Raw genomic sequence first — 20754 nt, 5'->3', positions numbered from 1 at the left:
GGTTTTCATGCTCTATTGAAATTTGCTTTGTATTATCACGTAGCACGGTTTTCCAGGCACTTTAACATATATGGCCGTTAAACGTTTATGTGTTCATTCACCTTTGCTGCTTATGTTAGCACCAACAGAATGAAAATTTTAGTTGTAAGGGCCCACCTTTCTCGTTAATGCCTTTTTCTTACCGGTGAAGCAGGCCAGGCAAAGCATTCTTCAGAATTTCGTATTGGTTACATTTTAGCACAGCCCTTGATATTTATTTTTTATTAAATATAAACATGAAAAGAACAAAAGAGCTTAAATTGGGATCGATTTCTTAGCTGTGAAACACTAACAACTTTTAATGCGATATCACTCACATCCTCTCGGTATTTTATAGTACCAATGTTATTTTTGTAAGTGAATTAACGGGCTATCGTTCCTTGGAGATCTGAATGGCGCCTTTGCTGGGATGTATGCCGTACTTCATTTAGTTTTGCTCTCTGACAGGGGTGAGCTTAATTGGCCCTAATGATGCTGGATTTTTTGTCTCCACGGCAACGTGAACAACGAGGTGTCCTATAAGTCCTAATCGGATTAGGATACTTTCTTCTGAGAGACCTTGTTGAACAAGTGCTCAAAGAGGACGAAATGATTTATCGATTGCATGATCCGATTTTCGTAAAATATTCCCTCGAAATCCTTTGCTATCATGTTTTGCTTGACAGTTATAAGTGGCAACCTTGAGCTTCCAAAACATAAGACATCGAAAATCGAATTCAATTGACAATTCGGTGATGTGACTGGATTCAACTGATGTCAGAATGCAGCCGCGATACGATTTCAGTGTTATGTTCTGGACGACTTTCAACCATACCATCATTTGATTAAAACTTATTACGAACTGTATAACTATCTGAAATAATGAATTTATTATCCTGAATAGATAATAAAGAAATTATATTTATAAAATGAACAATGTACTAGTATGAAAAGCCCAACACATTGTACCGTTAATCGCAAGTTTTGGTACTAAATTAGGAAAGAGAAAAATTAAAATATTGATCATAAAGATTGTTTTCTAAAAATGCTGTAATTTTTACATATTTTAGTACATGTAATTTGAAGAGTTTGTCTACGTATCTGTCATTATTTAACAAGAACCACGATTCAATAAAGATGCATCAGTTGTCAGTTTCAGTTTCTAAGTTTTCACCTGTTGAAAATATTGATTTCGATGAGCGCTCCTACCAAACAGGAAGGTTGAAAAGCTTTGAATTCATATTAAGAGGAAACAGCACATGTCATCGTTTTCTAGGTAACCTCATTAACAAATGTGTCCAGTCGATGGAAGATGATACCTATGACTGAGTGGGGAATTTTAAAATCATGTCAGTTACTTCCTTTCTGTGGATTAAGTACATTGCCTTCGTAGTCTCTGAAGTGCGAATGCGATTTGGTATCCATTAGGAACGGAAACGAAACCCGTGAATGATGGTTGTAAATTTGCGTGGAAAGTAGTTATTAGGACACTTCGCAGAGTTGGCTTCACGACACGTATTCGATCATCTGCTGTCCGTGCGCACTTTATAGGTTGTACCTAGAGAAGTAGACGCTGATAATTGTGACTTTTACAATAAACTAAATAATTTTAAATTTCAAATTAAACAATGTCATTGTTTAATGTTATCGCTGGATAGTGAAAGCCAAAAAAAAAAAACAGATTCAGTTTTTAAAGCCATTTCGATTCTAAGAGAGATATGTTCAAATATGGCGTGTTTAATATCTATGAAAGGATTCTTTACTTGTGTTAGATTTTGTCCTGCTTTTTGGAGTACGCCCGTTGTCAAATCTTTAGTTTCGGAGCTGCTTTGATTCACATGTTGTCAAGCTCTTCAATTTCGGAGGCAAGTAAACCTTGCATGCAGATCACAATCCCACAATGCCAAGACAGAAGTAATCGGTTTAGAGAAAACACCGGAACTTGTGAAGTTTTGATTCTAGGCACGAATGAAGTTGACGTTACCTAACACGAACAGGGGAAATAACTGTGTTATTACTTCTAAAGCAGTAGATGATACCTGTACTTGATATATTCATCTCTTCTCATATTTTGTCATTAAATATGTCTACATTAAGAGGGTACAATATAATAAAACATGATACCATATTATAAATGATTTGAAAGATGGATCTTACCTTGTTATGTCAAGTTGCCTATATCTTAATTAAACTAGATTTTTATTGTAGATATTTCAAGTTGAATTTGAATCAACTAGTGAATAGTGTCCTTGCATGACAATTGTTTCTAGTGTGCTATATATATATTGCACTTTTTTGTTTCAGGGTAACACTATGTTTAGACTTGTTATTCTATTAATTAAAAAAAAGATAAGTACATGTATATCAACTGACTTTGATTCTTACTGAGCCTATCCTCACCTGATATACGCCAATTCTTTATGTCCATCATACGGTTGTGTTTTGGCGAACGACATCAAGGTTGTTTACTAAAAGTGTGCCAATTTCATTTGCATTTTTGCAGAAATTTAAATTTTAAAACCTTTCATGAATTTTTAATTAATGGTCATTTGATCTCATCGTATGAACATTAGTCTTTGAATTTATCATCATCATTTAATCACAGGGGCTCGTTACAAAGGAAATTTGGAATATCCGTCAATGAATCGAGGACTGCGGGGTCTAACCTGTAACAATATAACACATGGGAAGACACGAGTCCGCGCCCCTCGGTAGTTCCAACCCTGCTAGTTTGTCGTAATTTCGTCTGCTAATTTCCAACTTAACTCAGCCGTAATCCAGTATATTCAATTTTCCTAACAGTTCGACAAACGTCGTTTAGTTCGTGACATATTAGATAAAATTCAACAATTGTTCGCTCAGTAGAAAGAGTCCGTTGCTGTTGAATTTGCCACTGTCATATTTGCAGATGACACCTTCCCATCTCTGGTGATTTATGACAAGTCTAGCAAGTCACCCAAGGGTGATGAACTTGCCAACATTTGGTACTCCTGGAATAAGAGACTCCAGGTTTTCAGAAACTTTATCTTTGATTTCGTATTGGCTCGTCGTGGTCGGTGTATTGGCGTTGATGATTCTTGTATGTCTTTCTTTCAAACAGTGGGAGTCTCGTCTGCATTAGTGTGTTATTTCAACCCTTTAGAACATTTTGAGCTTCATAACAAGTTGTTAATTGTATGGCTGTTATTTTATGACAATCCAAAACAAGCTTGAGGTAGCTTTTCTTTAATTTGGCCACTCTACAGGAATGTTTAGCCAATATGTCCTTCCTCAGATATTGGAGATTCACTCAGTACTGATATCTGCATGTATAATATGCTAGTTTTCTACCACCTCGAGCTGTTCTTCTCTCTCTTATCTATCTGTTGATGTACTGTCCATTAGTGTGCGTACGTTCCTTTGTCTTCCTATTAGGTTGTCGACCGCTAAAGTTGGATCTGCGGTATGCTGAGGTTACGGTGAAGAAGGCAATGATGAGGGTTTCTACAGAGGTGAGCAGTGTGATCCTAACAAGAGTTGCTAAGTCACCAAGAAGGCTTCCGAGTTCCCTTTCTGCTTCGGTCCATTGTAAGCGACCTGATGCCTTGAGCTGCCTGTGTACATGTTTGCAGGTACGACTCCCAGTGTACGCACATCGCTACAAGTCTTGAAGGCATATGGTGGGGAGATGGAGTAATGTCGTGACTTGCAAGTGAGTTATATTTAAGAGAGGTAAAGATGTGCAGAGTAACCCTCACTCTCTCGTCCATGCATGTGTGATCAACGTGGCAAAGCAGCCGTTAATCGCACTGACACAAACGCATTTGTGTCATTTTTTGTGTTTCGTTACGTTTTCGTTTGTGTAATTGTTCTTTAGTGACATTGTGCCATTGAATAAAGATTCAGTAGAAACAGAAATTCAATTTGGTATCCATTACAGCTGAAGAAAAATGTATTTTCATCGCAAAAGGCATTAAGAAACGCTAGTCATTTTACTGTGAAAAAAGAATAACTAACAGAGTGATACGTACGTGATACGTTTTTATTGATACAACTTCAATTCAGCATCAGATACGTATAGATTCATGCACCATATACATTATGGCTGCTTGTTATGAATTTAAAAATATAACTATATTCATTAAGATTTCTAATGAATAATGACTGCTAAAATAAGTTGAACGTATTTTCCTCTGCAGTGTTATACAAGAATTAGAGGAGATTGCAGATCGTGGTCTATATTATAATATTATTTGCTTGCTGATTATTTTTATGATTTGCTTCCAGATCAGAGTTTGTGCAGTTTTTTTAACGAGTAGTCAAATGTTAATTAGTAGAACATATACCCTGATTTGCACGCGCATCATTATAGAGGATACGATCTAGACTGGTCTGCCTGTTCCCTGTCAGCTAACATAGCACTTTTATTATATTTATCATGTTCCTTATTATAAGTTTAATAACACACCTTCTAATTATAGCCTGGATTGTTCAGGAGATGAACTTTTGTTCTATATCCAGGTCTTGTTTCGTGTCTTATTTTTTTAAATATATATATATATATATATATATATATATATATATATATATATATATATATATATATATATATATATATACACATATATATATATTTATTTATATATATATATATATTAAAAAAATATCTATCTATCTATATATATGTTTAAAAAAAAAATATATATATATATATATATATATATATATATATATATATATATATATATATATATATATATATATATATATATATATATATATATATATATATATATATATATATTATTTACCTAGAAATTATTCACTCTTGATGTAAGATCTTGAAGCAGAATCATTGTGTTCAATATTTTGATTTGGGTGAAATTATTTTATTCCAGTAATTTTTTTGTATGGAAATTCAAAGTGTTCAATAAAATTCTTGAACAAAGACAATGAGTGGGAATTATATTTAATTCAAACAAAGAAGACTTGTCACATCATTACAGTTCAAGTTATTAGTACATTAGTACATTAGATACTGCTTGTTACTAAAAGCACTGCAACACCTTCAACAGAGAATTATTTGGACTACCAAAAAAAAGGTGCATTTAGAACTTATTCATTAGGTCTAATATCTCGTGATCTTTCAGGGCAATACAGCTTAAGAAAAGTTCGTATTCCAGCTTAAATATTTGATGTTGCACTTGTATAACGATTATTGTCTCAGTAGATGGAACATTTATATATTTAACTCTCACACTGGATTTTACGAATATACGATGGTATATAAACATCAGGGATATAAATATTTTAAACAAAATGTGAATGAATTCGATGATAATACCTTATTTTAACCGCATAGAATATATGTATCAATTATTGGACATGTATAGCAACAAGTGGAAAACTTGGCTAGGTAAAAGAGGATTGCTTTGGGATTAGACGAGATATCTTTTTTTCAACCTCCAGAGATTTTTACTGGTTCACTTGGGTTGCCTCTGACGAGAATTTTTTTTTTTTAAATATATATTTTTGTTTTGTTTTCGCTATTTTTTCCAGGCGGAGAACAGATTTGCTCCTTTGTAAAACTTGTCTGGAAACAGTATTATCCTCCGAAATGGTCAGTTATCGTGACACAAAGAAGATGCATACTATCCTCTTAGAGTCTGAAGAAAAATGAATATGTGGTTACATTTATTCAATGACCCTGCAAGGTGTTTATGTTCGTCGGACCGTTTGAATCGTTATATTATCCCAGATCTGTCGTTCGGCCGTCGTGATTAAGTGCGTCTCCGACAACAGTGATTGTTCTACGACAACAGTGATTGCGTAAACCCCAAATATCATAGTCTTGTTCAGAAACGAAAAGAGTTTTGTTCGAAACTAATATTTTATTGTCAGGCATCACAAAGTAGTTTTAATTCTAATGCAAGATCTTTATTTAAATTCATACAGAAAATGAAAAGAGGATGAAATGGTTTGTTACTTTATTCCTTAAAATATTATGAACTCTTTTAAGAGAAATGCTTCTTGCATTTTTCCTGTAATGCTAACTCTTTTGCCACCATGCTGCATTTTTATATCCGAAGGTTACGTTTGGTAACACTTAATCGGAACAATGACGTCATAATTTTTCACCTATGATTGATAAGATAGGCTAATAAATTACCAAATGTGAAGCAAATTTCATATAATAATCTCCCCCAAAATGGATCTCGTGTCTTACCTTGATTATGTTTGTACTTATCACCACAGTCTAAAGGATGTGAAAGGCATGGGCATATTTTCCAGACTCATGGGAGACATAGTCATATATATCTATGTTTAATGATATCGAAAACTATAAGAAGACCGATTTAATCTTACTTGTTATTTAGATTAAGTGCAATACAACATGTTTTTTGAAAAGTTGCTTATGCGGTTTCGGTGAGACGATTCCCTTCTGTTATCGATAGGAAAATTAGATTAGCTAATATGACGGGCGTTTCTTTACATTTTGTCAGCAAGAAATGTAATCAACAGTTTGATAATGTCTCCGATAAACATGGCGAAATCAGGACAATGTGACCAAAGCATTCAACGGAAATCCCACACATTAATCGCTATCGTACTATTTTTGTCTCAAAAACAATTCATTTAGTGTGTTATCGGAATGACTGGATTTAATACGAGGAAAGGATTGATGAGTGAGCTAGTGTAGCGTTACTCTTTTTTTTTCGGATACTTCTAGATGCAGCATTATTCCGATAGCCGAAGCAGGATATTAACAACTTTAGTGCTAAAATGTACAATTAACAATTCAGACGAAATAATTATGACAGTACTTTGAATTACGCTAGTGATTTTTATATTTGAAAAGAATTTCCAAAGCTAGAATGCTGTTATTTTATAATTAAAGGCCACCCACGTCCATCTGACATCGATCGATCATTGTTCTTCAGAACAGGAGAAATTCAACAAATGCCCAATCGAATATTATAATACCTTCTTTTGTGTGGTGATTCATTGCGGCATACAAAGAAATAAACATCAGATATTCTGCTTTAAAAATTAGCAACGTATTTTATATATTACTTAGGACACGCGTTTCCCTTTTGAACCTACTAAACATACGTCAGGAAGCATTCAAAAAGAAGTCATTCTTTTTGCAAATGTATTACAAATTTGATTTACACATTAATTTCTTTGTTTCTTTTTTCATTGTGTTTTTTTTTCTTCAAAAACTCCCAAGCATTTCTGGAGTACAGGATAATGTGCAAACATAAATTTTCTACGAAGATTGAGCCGTCAGAGATTGCAACTTCCTTCAATTATTCGTTTCGGTTCGAATTTAATTGAAAATATCTTTCATTTATAAATCATATTGACCAAAAATAACATTATACGACTGTTACTGTACAAACAAAGGAGGACTTTTAATGTTTGCCCCAAACAAATATTGTATATAATTTATAGACTGTGTGTTCAAAGTCAGAATTTATAATTTCAGACGCAATATGCGGTCTTCAAGACCCTTAATATACCATACATGTTATTATACCCCTAACCAAGAAAGAGACGTCAAAGACAATACTATACACATAATTATACCCATAACTGAGGATTTTGGGTGCTTTTGATCTCTTGCCCTGATTTACGACTTCAGTTTCAGATCAGTCCAAATTTCTAGTGGGAGCATTTCACAAGATTCTTTCCTCAAAGGTCTTATCGTAAACGACAACTCAAGTGAAGCAGTGAATCCAAAATAATACACCAGACTCACGAATTCGGAGCTGATATTGTTGCAGGCCTGTCCAGTTAGCGTAAATCGGATATAAATTTATATAAACAATCGTTTATCCCCGGGTAAGTACCACAATGTGGTATTTGGTAAGTAACGGAATCTGAGTTTTCTTTTCATACGGACATCTTGGTTGGAAACATGGAAATGACAGCAAAGCCAAATGTGAGTTTGTCTCCCTTTGGGGATTTGTAGACGTAAAGGACAATTGCATTTATTACAATAGTGATTTGTATGGAATATTGAAAAATATTTTATTTTGAATTCTGACTCTTGTTTATGTTTTCGTCTCTTAGTTGTTGAGCTTCTTCTATTATATGTCAATAATATATCCATTTGCACATATCATTAAAAGAATATATGAATGGAAGAGAGGAATAATGAATGAAATGAGTGATATTTGCCGTTTATATTAATAAACACTTCAACCTATTACATCGATCCATCTCCATTCCTCTCAGCCTTCCTTTCTCTATGCGCTATATCGACTGCCATTATTATTTATCAGAGAATCGATTAGATCGTAGTGTTGGAAGTTAATCTTCTTTATGTCAGAAAAGATTATGATTAAAATGATATGAAGAATTTTTAAAAACATGATATACAAAAAGTTTCTGAGTAGAGTTATACGAGAAAAAAAATCGTAATTTTACCATAACTGGTACTTTCAATCCACTTGGTCAAAATCTTAACCGTAACATTTTTTCATTCTGCAATAAGAATTTGTTTAGAACGATAGGCCATTATTAATATTTTTTAATATTTGCTTGGACAAAACAATAATTGAATGATAAACATTTATTAGTCTGTCGGCCTCTCTGCATCTTTCTCTTTGTCCTGTTGCACTTAAATGTCTCTTTAAGGTGAGTGTGACTTCTCCGAAATTTTCATGTAACCAAACATTATCCTTGGAAAAAGACAGCGTGATAGCTAGCTACCTAGCTTAATAGATAGTAAACACAATTCTTGTAACTACAAGACAAATGCCAATGCATACCTTGTCAGATATCACGAATTACTGGAATATCTGAGCTCAGCACATGTAAGGCCGACATAAATATGGTCAACATCTTTTGGTAAATCTGTTGACTGAATTTCCTCTTTATGGCCGAAAATTCAAATTGCATATTTGACCATATTCTATATGTTTTGGCAAAATATAGTTTATACATTTTCAATATACCGTACAGTGAGGAAACATCCAGAAAGTTACCGAACTGATGTACAGTCACTTCCATATCAGTGATTGTTCCAAAACCACGAACAGATCATTGCTTTGGGTATAATGTATGCTCACCGAGACTAATAAAATCAGTCCAGCATCTTCAAAAGATGTATATAAGTCTAATATTCATATTTGTACACCTGAGCGAGTGAATACAGCCGGACATTATGGGGTTTAAGTGGTCTTCATAGATAAACCACGAATTGGAACGAATCAATCATGATATGATTTATGTTTCTGTTTATTTTCAATAATACCATTTAACAATATGTGTCAACATCAATTACCTTTATATTTCCAACACACTGTTATTATTGACATTAAAATTACTCCTTGGTTTGGAATGGTTCCTAAAATTAAGAGAATTCTTTTATCTTTCAGTGAGAAATTTTCATCATCTGGGATGGTACAAGAAGGTCGCGAATCTGCTTTAAGAACCGAATTTTATCTCTTCTGTGCTAACATAGATTTTCTTTGAAATGGTTGCTAATCCCTGTCATGCACTTTAAACTGGAGCTTAATTAGTGCCACTCCACAATTTCCTTGTATCTAATTGTGTCCTGCTGTATGAAGTGTCATTCGAAAATATTTATCTCCAATATTTTACATAAGATGTTAATGTATTTGTTATACATTAAAACAACTTATTCAACTGCCTTAAAACAACTTCATTTCAAAGACACAATTACTCACCCCGTGTTTCTTTAAGGAGTTCGTTAATTAAATCTTGTTGTTTTTGATAATAACTATTCATCCAGCCAATTATTAGTAAGAATTATTTAGTAACTTGAGAGGGCTTTCAGATTTGTATTACCTGCGGCGTTGGGAATGAGAGCTGTTAATGTCAGAGACAGATATTAAATTTTCTGTTCCTTCAGCGGAAACTGTCAAGCGATAATATAAATATCTATTTGAACTGAAGGCAAACGGCCTCTTGATAAATTTTCCCGCACCTTCTTTATAGGCTCGGTCTGTTTTAGCACCGTCGGCAGACCGATTAAGGTGACAGGGTCCAGTTTTTGTAAATTGGCCCCTGGCAAATTTCTTAACTTAAGGCTATGGTGTGACTTTTTCAGTTATTATTGTTTACTATTTAAAGATATGGTTATACTTGTGAACTAGGTGTTTCGGGCTTGTGTTTTTCTTGGAATTGATGTCAGGCATGTACACGTTCCATAGTTACTCTGAAGTATGTTTGTAGTGAAATACCAATAATCGGCTAGGAAGAAGAGCTAGCCTCTCATAGCAGTAAACACATTGGTTTGTGGCAAGTATAATATCTATAAATAAAACCGGCTTGGATGACAACTATTTTCAGTTGCATCAGCCTATTTTAGTACATACTGTTTTGCAGAATTGTCATCTTGGAAAAGGGCTTGTGTTTGCACTGTGAGCATCACATTGTGTCAAAGATGACCTCCGGACATGAAAATTGTAGGTATAAATTTGGAGTTGAGGTGCATAAATTTCTTCCGATATAAACTGCCATTGACTTCTCTGGTCAAGTAGTTAATATTCTTATGCCTTTTTTGCTACAGTATAGGTTTTTCATGAATGAATTTAAAGAACATATTCGGATATTACATCAGAATGCAGATTTAGATAATATCATTGTTTTGGGTGAGGTACATGTTACATAGTCATGGATTGCCATCAGATGACAATGTTTCCCATCTTCTACAGAGCACATATTTGATGTAAAATGACTGAAACAGAATAGGTATTGATACAATAGTTATTTTTTGATTTCGCATTGTTTGTTTCAATAGACACACTTACGAGAATGGTGTACGTTATGGGGAAGTTGTTATGGGAACACGAGAAAGACAAATGACACACTGAGGACAAAGAGAATTTTACATAACGTCTACATCCTATTAGTATGACGCTCTAGGGACAAGGGAAAAGGAATATAAAAATGTCCATATGGTTATGCTTTGTTTGTTTGATTACCAATGGATTTTAACACTGGAGATCATTGTTGTGAATCTATGAGATATTTTACAAAGGGTATAACTCTGGGTACAATCACCCTCACATCCTGAATAATGTCATCATCTACTGACCAGCAATAACACGTGCTGACATACTAACCAACATCAACACATACTTACCAATACACAGTCTTACTGACACTTTAAGATCAAATATGGCTGCAATTAAGCCAAACATGAAAGTAATGTAAAATTTCACAAATGAAACGGAATTTCGTGAAAACTAAAAAAAGAACATTTTTATAAAACATTCTACTAAAATTTACCGTATCCGTCACCAAAAAATGGGATACACTAAATACAATAGCAGAAATAAAATGTTCTTGAGACTAAAATATATCCGGGATGTTATAGAAAAAAATATGGCTAAGAGCAAAAGTAATGCAAAACTTCCGAACTTACATTTAGCGGAGACAAAAATACCTGAATATTTTATTATAATGGCTGGCTGAGACAAAAAGGCGTTCAAAATTCCGATACTTATCTCAGTTTAGCGAAGATGCCAAAAATCATACTAAAGGTACAAAACTTTTTACTAGGAATTTAGTGCAAACTTGAAAATGAAGCTTAAAAACTAAATAGTGAAACAAATTTAAATTAAAAAAATATGGAGGAATAACCCTATAGAGGCTGTTAGATTACACCATGAAATCCATGGGTAGAGTGGTGTATACGGAGTATTTGAATAACACATTCGATCAAATGGTAACAGCGGATTATTTGCAAATATCCCTGAAAGATGTAAAGGAGAACGTTGAAGAGGAAATTTTAAAAGAACTGAAGCAGATTAATGAAGAAGTTGAGATATTGAAGGTTGAACTGCTCCATTTATTAGTTGAAAATGATCAGATAAAGAAATGACTGGAAGCTTTAGAGAAAACAAAATAAGCGAAACTAGTGGAAATAATGCAAAAGAATAAGCTTCTGTCAAATAAAGTGGATTATGTGAAGCAGATGTGAGCAAATTACTGCCCGCGGTCCGGATTCGGCCCGTTACCTGGTTTAATCTGTTAATTTAGATCATAGGGTGTGACTTAAAAATTCACTTATCCTACCCGCGCCCTGGAGGAAGTTGCTCATGCTTATCAAGTGCAAAACTCCAGAGATAACATTCTTTGCCATCTATGGAGTCGATAATCGAAACAAGGATAACACTCTTAAAGAATGCCGAACGAAAATAATCAAGGTAACATATGTAATTATACAAGTCAGTCTTCATGTTATACAAGTCAGCAGCCAGTTTACTTGTTATACAGGTCAGCAGCCAGTTTACATGTTATACAAGTCAGCAGCCACTTTTACATGCTATACAAGTCAGCAGCCAGTTTACATGTTATACAAGTCAGCAGAAAGTCTACATGTTATACAAATCAGCAGCCAGTCTACATGTTATACAAGTCAACAGCCAGTCTATATGTTATACAAGTCAGCAGCCACTTTACATGCTATACAAGTCAGCAGCCAGTTTACATGTTATACAAGTCAGCAGCCACTTTACATGCTATACAAGTCAGCAGCCAGTTTACATGTTATACAAGTCAGCAGAAAGTCTACATGTTATACAAGTCAGCAGCCAGTCTACATGTTATACAAGTCAGCAGCCAGTCTACATGTTATACAAGTCAGCAGTCAGTTTACATGTTATACAAGTCAGCAGCCACTTTACATGTTATACAAGTCAGCAGCCACTTTACATGCTATACAAGTCAGCAGCCAGTTTACATGTTATACAAGTCAGCAGAAAGTCTACATGTTATACAAGTCAGCAGCCAGTTTACATGTTATACAAGCCAGCAGCCACTTTACATGCTATACAAGTCAGCAGCCAGTTTACATGTTATACAAGTCAGCAGCCACTTTACATGCTATACAAGTCAGCAGCCAGTTTACATGTTATACAAGTCAGCAGAAAGTCTACATGTTATACAAATCAGCAGCCAGTCTACATGTTATACAAGTCAACAGCCAGTCTATATGTTATACAAGTCAGCAGCCACTTTACATGCTATACAAGTCAGCAGCCAGTTTACATGTTATACAAGTCAGCAGAAAGTCTACATGTTATACAAATCAGCAGCCAGTCTACATGTTATACAAATCAGCAGCCAGTCTATATGTTATACAAATCAGCAGCCAGTTTACATGTTATACAACTCAGCAGCCAGTTTACATGTTCGGTAATATGTTTTTGCAGAACTGCCTGGAAGGTGTGTAGTGGTAAACAAATAATGGTAATATTTGTGTTTCAATACCTTTGGATCTTCAACTGATAATAATAGTAAGTTAAAATACACATTTATAAAGAACATTATTATTATATTTTTTCTCTCAATTTAACTGTACCAGATAATTAACTTGAGAACAGTTGACCAAAATTACGATAAGTGTTGGGGAATGCCCAGACCAAAATAGGGGGTCTTTAGGGCTCGAGGAGAAAAAAGGCACGATTGCGATACACAGGACATAATCTATTTTGTGTTTTGCACCGAGACAAGAAACTTCTAATCGAGGGATTGCATCATTTGTCTCTCCGCTCGGCAGGACCTCGCGGGAAACAATAATTTAGGCCCTGGACCGGGATTTCCTTGTCTCAGTGCAAACTGTACTATAAATTCTTCTAGTAAGAGTAAAGTCTTTTGATTCCTTTTACAATATTTACTGACTTTATTTTGGATCTCGTTTCTCTAGAAATGACTTTTTAAAAAGAATTTAAATGTAGTTTTTATAATCATTGTAGTTTTCTCTCAACTCAAAAACGTAGTGTTGTTCATCGATGGCAAAACGAAACCTTCTTAGATCATTGAAGCACGGCTATCACTTACCTACATTGTCAACCCTGTAAATATGGATTGTTGAATTTGTATTAATTTCAGAATTAAAATATCGTACATGCAGAGGAGTGATGGTCTTGACCCTTGATCTTCATTCTTTGCTGACGATTCGCCTGGGCTTATTTGTTTTTAAATGTTTGATTATTAAAAAAATTCTATTGTTGATTTTGTTTCGATCAGTCATGTTTCTTTAAGTATTTAATATTCTTTCTTTCTCAGTTTTGATCGCTCACCGTTCCGGATCACTGCCATCTCACCGCTGTCTGCGTGAGTTCGAGTCCAAAGCTCGGCTAGCGTGAGTATGTGGGAAAGCCTGCCAGTAGCTTCTCGTGGGTCGGTGGTTCTTCCCTGGATTTTCCAGGGTTCTTCCTCTACCACTTATACTGGCCACCATGTATAGCCTATCTCGTGCTGAAAAATGGCGTTAAACCCTAGAACAACAACAACAACAACAATTTTGATCTTTCCAGACCTTCCTTGAGATATTTTCCTTCTTGCCTTCCTGAATATTGTCCTTTTGTTTTAAATATTTTGTTTTTATTTTATCATTTATTCATAAACTGATAACCTCGGGTGTGGAAAAAAGGCGAAATACTGAGACTATTGTATGAGACTCAATGTCCATACACCATTCTTTCTACATCCAGGATACAAGTAAAGTCGCTGAACTTTAACCATCTAACACAGTTCTTGTTTTACTACACGTAATATCCCTCTGTACCACTGTTCCACACAACGAGGGAATACAGGCCTGGAAAGAAGAATGGGGGAAAATTAGTGCAAGGATGCCACTCTCCGAATTCCTGGTCAAACTCTTGGCACAAATCCTTAGTTCAATGGTAACACCTACCTCCCTATAAACGGAACAGCCATTGGAACTTAGATTACTTCATCGAATGCAACAATATTTAAGGGTGGATTGAAATTCAGATTCTGGTTTCTGTAAGCTCTAACCCATGCAATTGTTTTAATTATGACGTGGACATGAAGTGGTAACATGGGAGAGATAAGCCAGATGAATTCACAACGGAAGTCAATAATTTCCATCATTCAATCAAATGCACTGAGGGGAAAAGAAAACCTGTAATCCTAACGTTCTACCCATTTAGCCTTCAGTCAGGTCGCATCATTCTAAAGCATTAGCCAATCAATGAATCACTTGAACGGCTTAAAATGATCTTACCACCGGTTTTAGCGCACGTCGGTCTCAAAATCTGACATACAAACAAACTCAAGGCGGCATGTAAATTCAGATGTGAAACAGCATGTAACTGTATTTCATTTTATTCTTGACTTGCATCGCTTTTTTATGCATGAGTGTGCGCGAGTGTGTGTGTGCGCGCGTGTGTGTGTATTGGGGGAAGGTTTTAACTTCATATATTGCTTTTCTCAATTCCTTTGATTTACATTTTTAGGACTTAATCGGCACCATATAACCTGTGTTGTTCTGATGTCCCTTTAACCCCAGACCAACTACTAAATATTTTGTCACAGCAATGTTATGCTGCTGCTTTAGAACAAAATATATTCTTATCTGGTAAAACACTAATAAAACAGCCAAAGGTTTAATCGAATAGTTTTTGACAATCGTAGAGATGACACGTGTTTCATTACTGGCTTTCTTTGATTACGTCGCTAATCAGAATCCTTTGTTCTCAACCGCCTCTCTCCTGGCTTAATTAAGATGCATCGCAGCAATTAGTGCTGTACTACGTATATACTCGTTTATAAGACGAGTTCAACTGCAAACTACACAGACCCAGATCTACAGGCGCATTTTTCGCCGGCAGATCTGAGTCTTTGCAGTTTGGTAGGAGCAATCAGTAGAACTAACAAAAAGAACCTTGATTGGCCGGTGCATTATGCTACGGCAGATCAGAATCTTTTATTGTATAAAACACTGGTCTAAAACACGCGGCGACCAGGCCGCATGCGGCCCGCCAAGCCATATCCTATGGTCCACAAAAGGATTGGCGTCACAAGGTGTTATGAGAGATAAGAAAGGTGGAGCAGCCCTTGGGCCATCGAAAATGCCACCATGCGGCCCTCAGGGTACTTTGAGTTTGAGACCCCTGGTATAAACCGAATGTAATACTTTATCCCGTTTCTGCTTGGGCCGTTTGTTAAAACTGATATACATTAAATTCGAAGGAGACATGTGAAATTAATCACGTTGTTACCTTGACCGGAGAACCGATTTATTTAAAAATATTTGCGCTTTTCGTTAGGTTATTTCTTACTTAAATCATAGCTTGAACACGAGTTATTTTGTTTCATTTATTTTTTATGTTAACTATATTGGCTGACTATGCCAGAAATACACGGTAATTTGATCAGTATAGATCGCCTGCCGTTCATTGGTCTAGTATCGAAGACTCGTGGAGCACAGCAAGTACACCGTTATATCCAGTAGTATTCATTCTATATATATATAAACACATTTGTTAATTAAAATAGATTTTAGGATATTAAGGTATTTCTTTAAAACATAAATCATTACGAGGGTTACAAATTAAAATAAAAGTTATTATTGAAAGAGACTCTCTCTCTCTCACACACACACACACACACCTATATATATATATATATATATATATATATATATATATATATATATATATATATATATATATATATATATATATATATATATATATACATATATACATACATATATATATATAATATTTTATAAGTGTTCATATATATATATATATATATATATATATATATATATATATATATATATTATAATCAAGCGTTTGTGAATCCTCCAATTGCGGTAGTGCAACGTTTGAATAAGTTTATGAGCTTTGAGAACAGCTGACAAAATTAATTAATGAAGAAATAGTTATCATGATAATTCCATAAATTCAATAACCTGGCGACTTGCAGATAATTTAAATTCTGCCTCTGAAAAGTGGCACGTCTCTAAGTCTGTGAGTTGTCATAAACTGGTGCATTATAATGGTCTACAAGAGAAGTCTGACGTCCTTACTCACTACACGTTAAAACATTGAATTAAAACGCTGTTGAATCGGCGTCGCAGAGGTGGCATTCTATAGTGTTAGAAAGATTCGAGACAAGTTGCTTCGCGCCTGGGTAGTTGTTGATTACATATTGCTGAGAGAAAACTGTTTCATTTAAATAAAATTCAAATTATTCATCCAACAAACTTGGAATTATTTATGGAATCCCTATTCTTGATAATAGCGCATGTTGCAATGCGTATCTGTTTTTGAAGGTCATCTTTTCGGAAGCCAGAAACAATCGCCAGATGGTGTATCCATATGCAGTTTGACATTTTTCAATAATGCATTTCTAAACGTGTAGAAGCTAATAAATTGAGATCAAATTGATGAATCATCCACGGCTATGGGTTGAATAAATTTACTGGTGAATTTCTACTTTAAAAATAGCAGGAAGTACCTCTTTCCTGATTTTCCCTTTGTTTATTCTGCAACATAGATCAAGTCCAAACCATTTAAAAGTTGCTCATGTGCTATGGGAGATGAACTTTATGCATGTAATTTCTAATCTACCAGGATGTTTGTTCGCAAATCCATCACCTGTTTTGAAAGGTTATTAAGAATCTTCAAGTTCAGTCTTCGAAAGAAATTAAATCTTTGTTGTTTTCTTATATGCGCGAAAGCAAAACATTTTCATTTAAAAATAGTGTTATACTTAAAATATGCAATACTGCACTGTAATCGTTGTATTGTAGTGTAGCTTTATGAGAATTAGTCCTCCACGTGCACATATGCTGTACAGTTGCGCATTTACGGTAAATGACGGCTACGACGACTATAATGTTCCAAAAGGATTTTTGTTGGCACCCCAAAACCCCTGACCCCTCTCCTCCGTTAATGCGTCACTGATAATGTAAATTAATTCTACTTATACTTTCTTTTATTATATTTTTCTACGCATAACACATTTCCGAGAAGTCTGTATGGAAAGAGTAGCCAAAGTGGCCTAGTGGTTAGCGTCCTAGACTCGCAGCTAAAATGATGCAAGTTTGAATCGTACCGTAGGATCAGCCAGCGTCGGATACTATGACGTGTGCTTGTGCAATACGTTTTACTCCAGTTAAATTAGTACTATGTATCATACTCGTGTTTCTGTGTTGTACAATTTGTTCTCTGTGCTACGATTCACTGTCGGACTCTAGTCCAACATACCTATCCGACCTCACCCATGTGTATACACCAGCAAGATACTTACGCTCCTCTTCTGACAATCATATACTCATTATTCCCACTATGAAAACAAAGTCATATGGACAGCGTTCTTTTGCATACCAGGGCCCAGCAACGTGGAATGAATTGCCCACTAAACTTAGACACAAAGACACAGTGATCACATTCAAGAGGGCTCTCGAAACTCACTTATTTCGACTGCAAGAACACACTTAAAGACCTAATAATGTTTCCTACCTGAAATATTCTCAGCATGTGTTTTTAATATTTTTTAATATTTTTCTAATTTCATGGTGTTTGTTTTTGCAATAATATTATTATTATTTTTTTATCTTATAGGTGTTGTCTAATGTTGTAAAGCGCTTAGAGCTTCTAAAGATTAGGCGTTATACATAGTCCTCATTATTATTATTATTATTATTACAATACCAAAAACACCGCCGCGAGCTCTATCTGGAAAATGTAGATGCAGTCTGTTGTCCTCAGTCACTAAGGGGAAATGAGTCAGGTAGCAATTGTGTTAGAATGAATTACATTAAATTTTACCCAAGAAATGCGATACAACAAGCTTTACAAATACAAACTTAATGACAGAAGATGCATATTTATGTGAGTGTGTAACCTTTTTAATGTTGTTTTTGATTTAACACTTGTAAAACTTCTTTTAAAACTATTGAATAGTGAAACATCTGGAGGCGTCAGTATTTCCTTTGTAATTACATGTTCAAATAAAAAAGAATAGAAAAAAGACTTCATTTTAATGACCCCTGTTACAAGACAAGCATATCTTAATGAACACATGTCGGAAACCTTTTCTCTTTTGATAATTGCCTATAACTCATCTTTAACTACGCTGTTAGAGAGATTCTGCGAGGTACGATATAATTCAAATGATCCTAAATACCAGGAATCACAGGTAATGAATTGCTGGATCTCTACGGGTTCTGCAAAGACGTGCACATTTTAATTTGGGAAGACTGCAAGATGCAAGATCATAAAAATGTTTTATAAAGAGAAAAATATAGTTTCCAAATGAAACTGAAAACCTGCTTTTCATGTAGATACGATGGATTGAAATGTACGATGACAAACATAATTAGAATGTCAATGAATTCCAATATTTAGCTGCACTACTATCAAATATGCTTTTTACATTATACCCATTTATAATTTTTTTCTGGCAAACCATATTATGTTTTAAAGGAACGTGTACCAACGTAAATTTCAAAGCTAATAAGATCACACCTGGGGAGGTGGTCCGTGTTTTTTTCTTCTTCTCAAAGATCTTAAATTTTCTTTTGTCATTTTAAATATCTACATGTCTATATTATTTCTCTGATTAATCTTGTAATTACATAATGCCTTATAATCACCTATATTAGAATCATATAATGCCTTGTAATTGCATATATTAGAATCATATACTGTCTTGTAATCACCTATATTAGAATCATATAATGCCTTCTAATCACCTATATTAGAATCATATAATGCCTTGTAATTACATATATTAGAATCATATACTGTCTTGTAATCACCTATATTATATTCATATAATGCCTTCTAATCACCTATATTACAATCATACAATGCCTTGTAATCACCTATATTAGAATCATACAATGCCTTCTAATCACCTATATTAGAATAATATAATACCTTCTAATCACCTATATCAGAATCATATAATTCCTTGTAATCACCTATATTAGAATCATATAATGCCTTGTAATTACATATATTAGAATCATATAATGCCTTCATCATCATCTTTATTTCCTTCCATGGAAGATTACATGATATAAGAATAAATCATCTGAATACAATCAATAAATATTTAAAAAAAAAAAAAAAAAATGTTCTATATTGGAATACAAATTCTTACACAATATCAATCAACAAAGTGTTCGTCAACTCATAAGTTGCAAGTTTCAGTACCTTATTTACAGAAGATAGCTGCACACTGCATGACAAAGTATGCTGCATACAGGACGAATAGCTTGGAGTTTTCTTTGTCGATTACTCCTGATGGTAACCTTATACCTAAAAGATATTGTAGTTGCAGCTCATCTTCTGCATTAAATAACGTAATGTGCAGGCTCAGGGGAAATTTATCAGTAAGGAAATCCCAGAAAGAAATTCGAAAGTTCGACATATAAGGACAACTAACACAACAATGAAGTATCAAGTCTGTATAAACATTCCCACATCTAATACACATATCAAGCTGTGTTTGTGGAACAGCAGCCCATAGTTTAGCTACATATGTAAATACCTTAGTGTGTTGTCTAGTTTTAGCCGACTGCCACACTGAGGAAGGTCGTAAGTATTCGTGTATCGAAGAGAATCTATCAAAATCTGCTTGATTAGACATACGAACTCTCCAGAGGCTATTTTCAAGACCAACAATTTTTGACCTTACAATTTCTTTCCAATTATGTTTATCTGGAATTTCAGAATGATGTAAATAATCAGTTAGATACCCGAGCAAGTCAAACTTCTTTGAGGTATAATATAAATTTGAAATTAACCCGCAGCTTGACATGCATCCGCTCAGAATGAAGTGAAATAACGCAACGTTAAACACACGTTTAGTATGTACATTGTTAGGCATCAAACACAATCTGTGTAAAAACATCAATTTTCTTCTATCAATTTCGGACTGCGCTGATGTCCATCCTAGCATTCCCAGGGCAATGTCTGATCTTGTATGTATTGGAAAACCTTG

The 20754-nt window shown here is 34.5% G+C and overlaps 1 protein-coding gene and 2 long non-coding RNA genes across 6 annotated transcripts in view; all 3 read left to right on the top strand.

The window, feature by feature from the left end:
- LOC149805219 (uncharacterized) overlaps positions 1-4512 on the top strand; it is a 139959-nt gene extending 135447 nt beyond the window's left edge. For all 4 annotated transcript variants that reach the window (XR_016418315.1, XM_089948516.1, XM_089948503.1 and 1 more), the window contains one exon: positions 3433-4512. Coding sequence is in view for 3 of the 4 variants with exons in the window: in XM_089948516.1 (XP_089804642.1) it covers positions 3433-3668 (236 nt within the window). In the remaining variant the exon portion in view is untranslated. The remainder of the gene's footprint in view (positions 1-3432) is intronic.
- Positions 4513-7632: 3120 nt separating this feature from the next.
- LOC149805217 (uncharacterized) overlaps positions 7633-20754 on the top strand; it is a 36957-nt gene continuing 23835 nt past the window's right edge. Inside the window, exon 1 of the long non-coding RNA XR_016418322.1 lies at positions 7633-7842. This is a non-coding gene — a long non-coding RNA (uncharacterized LOC149805217). The remainder of the gene's footprint in view (positions 7843-20754) is intronic.
- LOC149805218 (uncharacterized) lies at positions 10146-15396 on the top strand. The gene is made up of 2 exons (XR_016418323.1): positions 10146-10436; positions 14047-15396. It is a non-coding gene; the product is annotated as an uncharacterized LOC149805218 (long non-coding RNA).

This window comes from Sinohyriopsis cumingii, chromosome 2, assembly GCF_028554795.1.
Source record: "Sinohyriopsis cumingii isolate HCF-2022 chromosome 2, ASM2855479v2, whole genome shotgun sequence".
Taxonomy (NCBI): domain Eukaryota; kingdom Metazoa; phylum Mollusca; class Bivalvia; order Unionida; family Unionidae; genus Sinohyriopsis; species Sinohyriopsis cumingii.
This window is presented reverse-complemented; position numbering and strand designations above follow the sequence as displayed.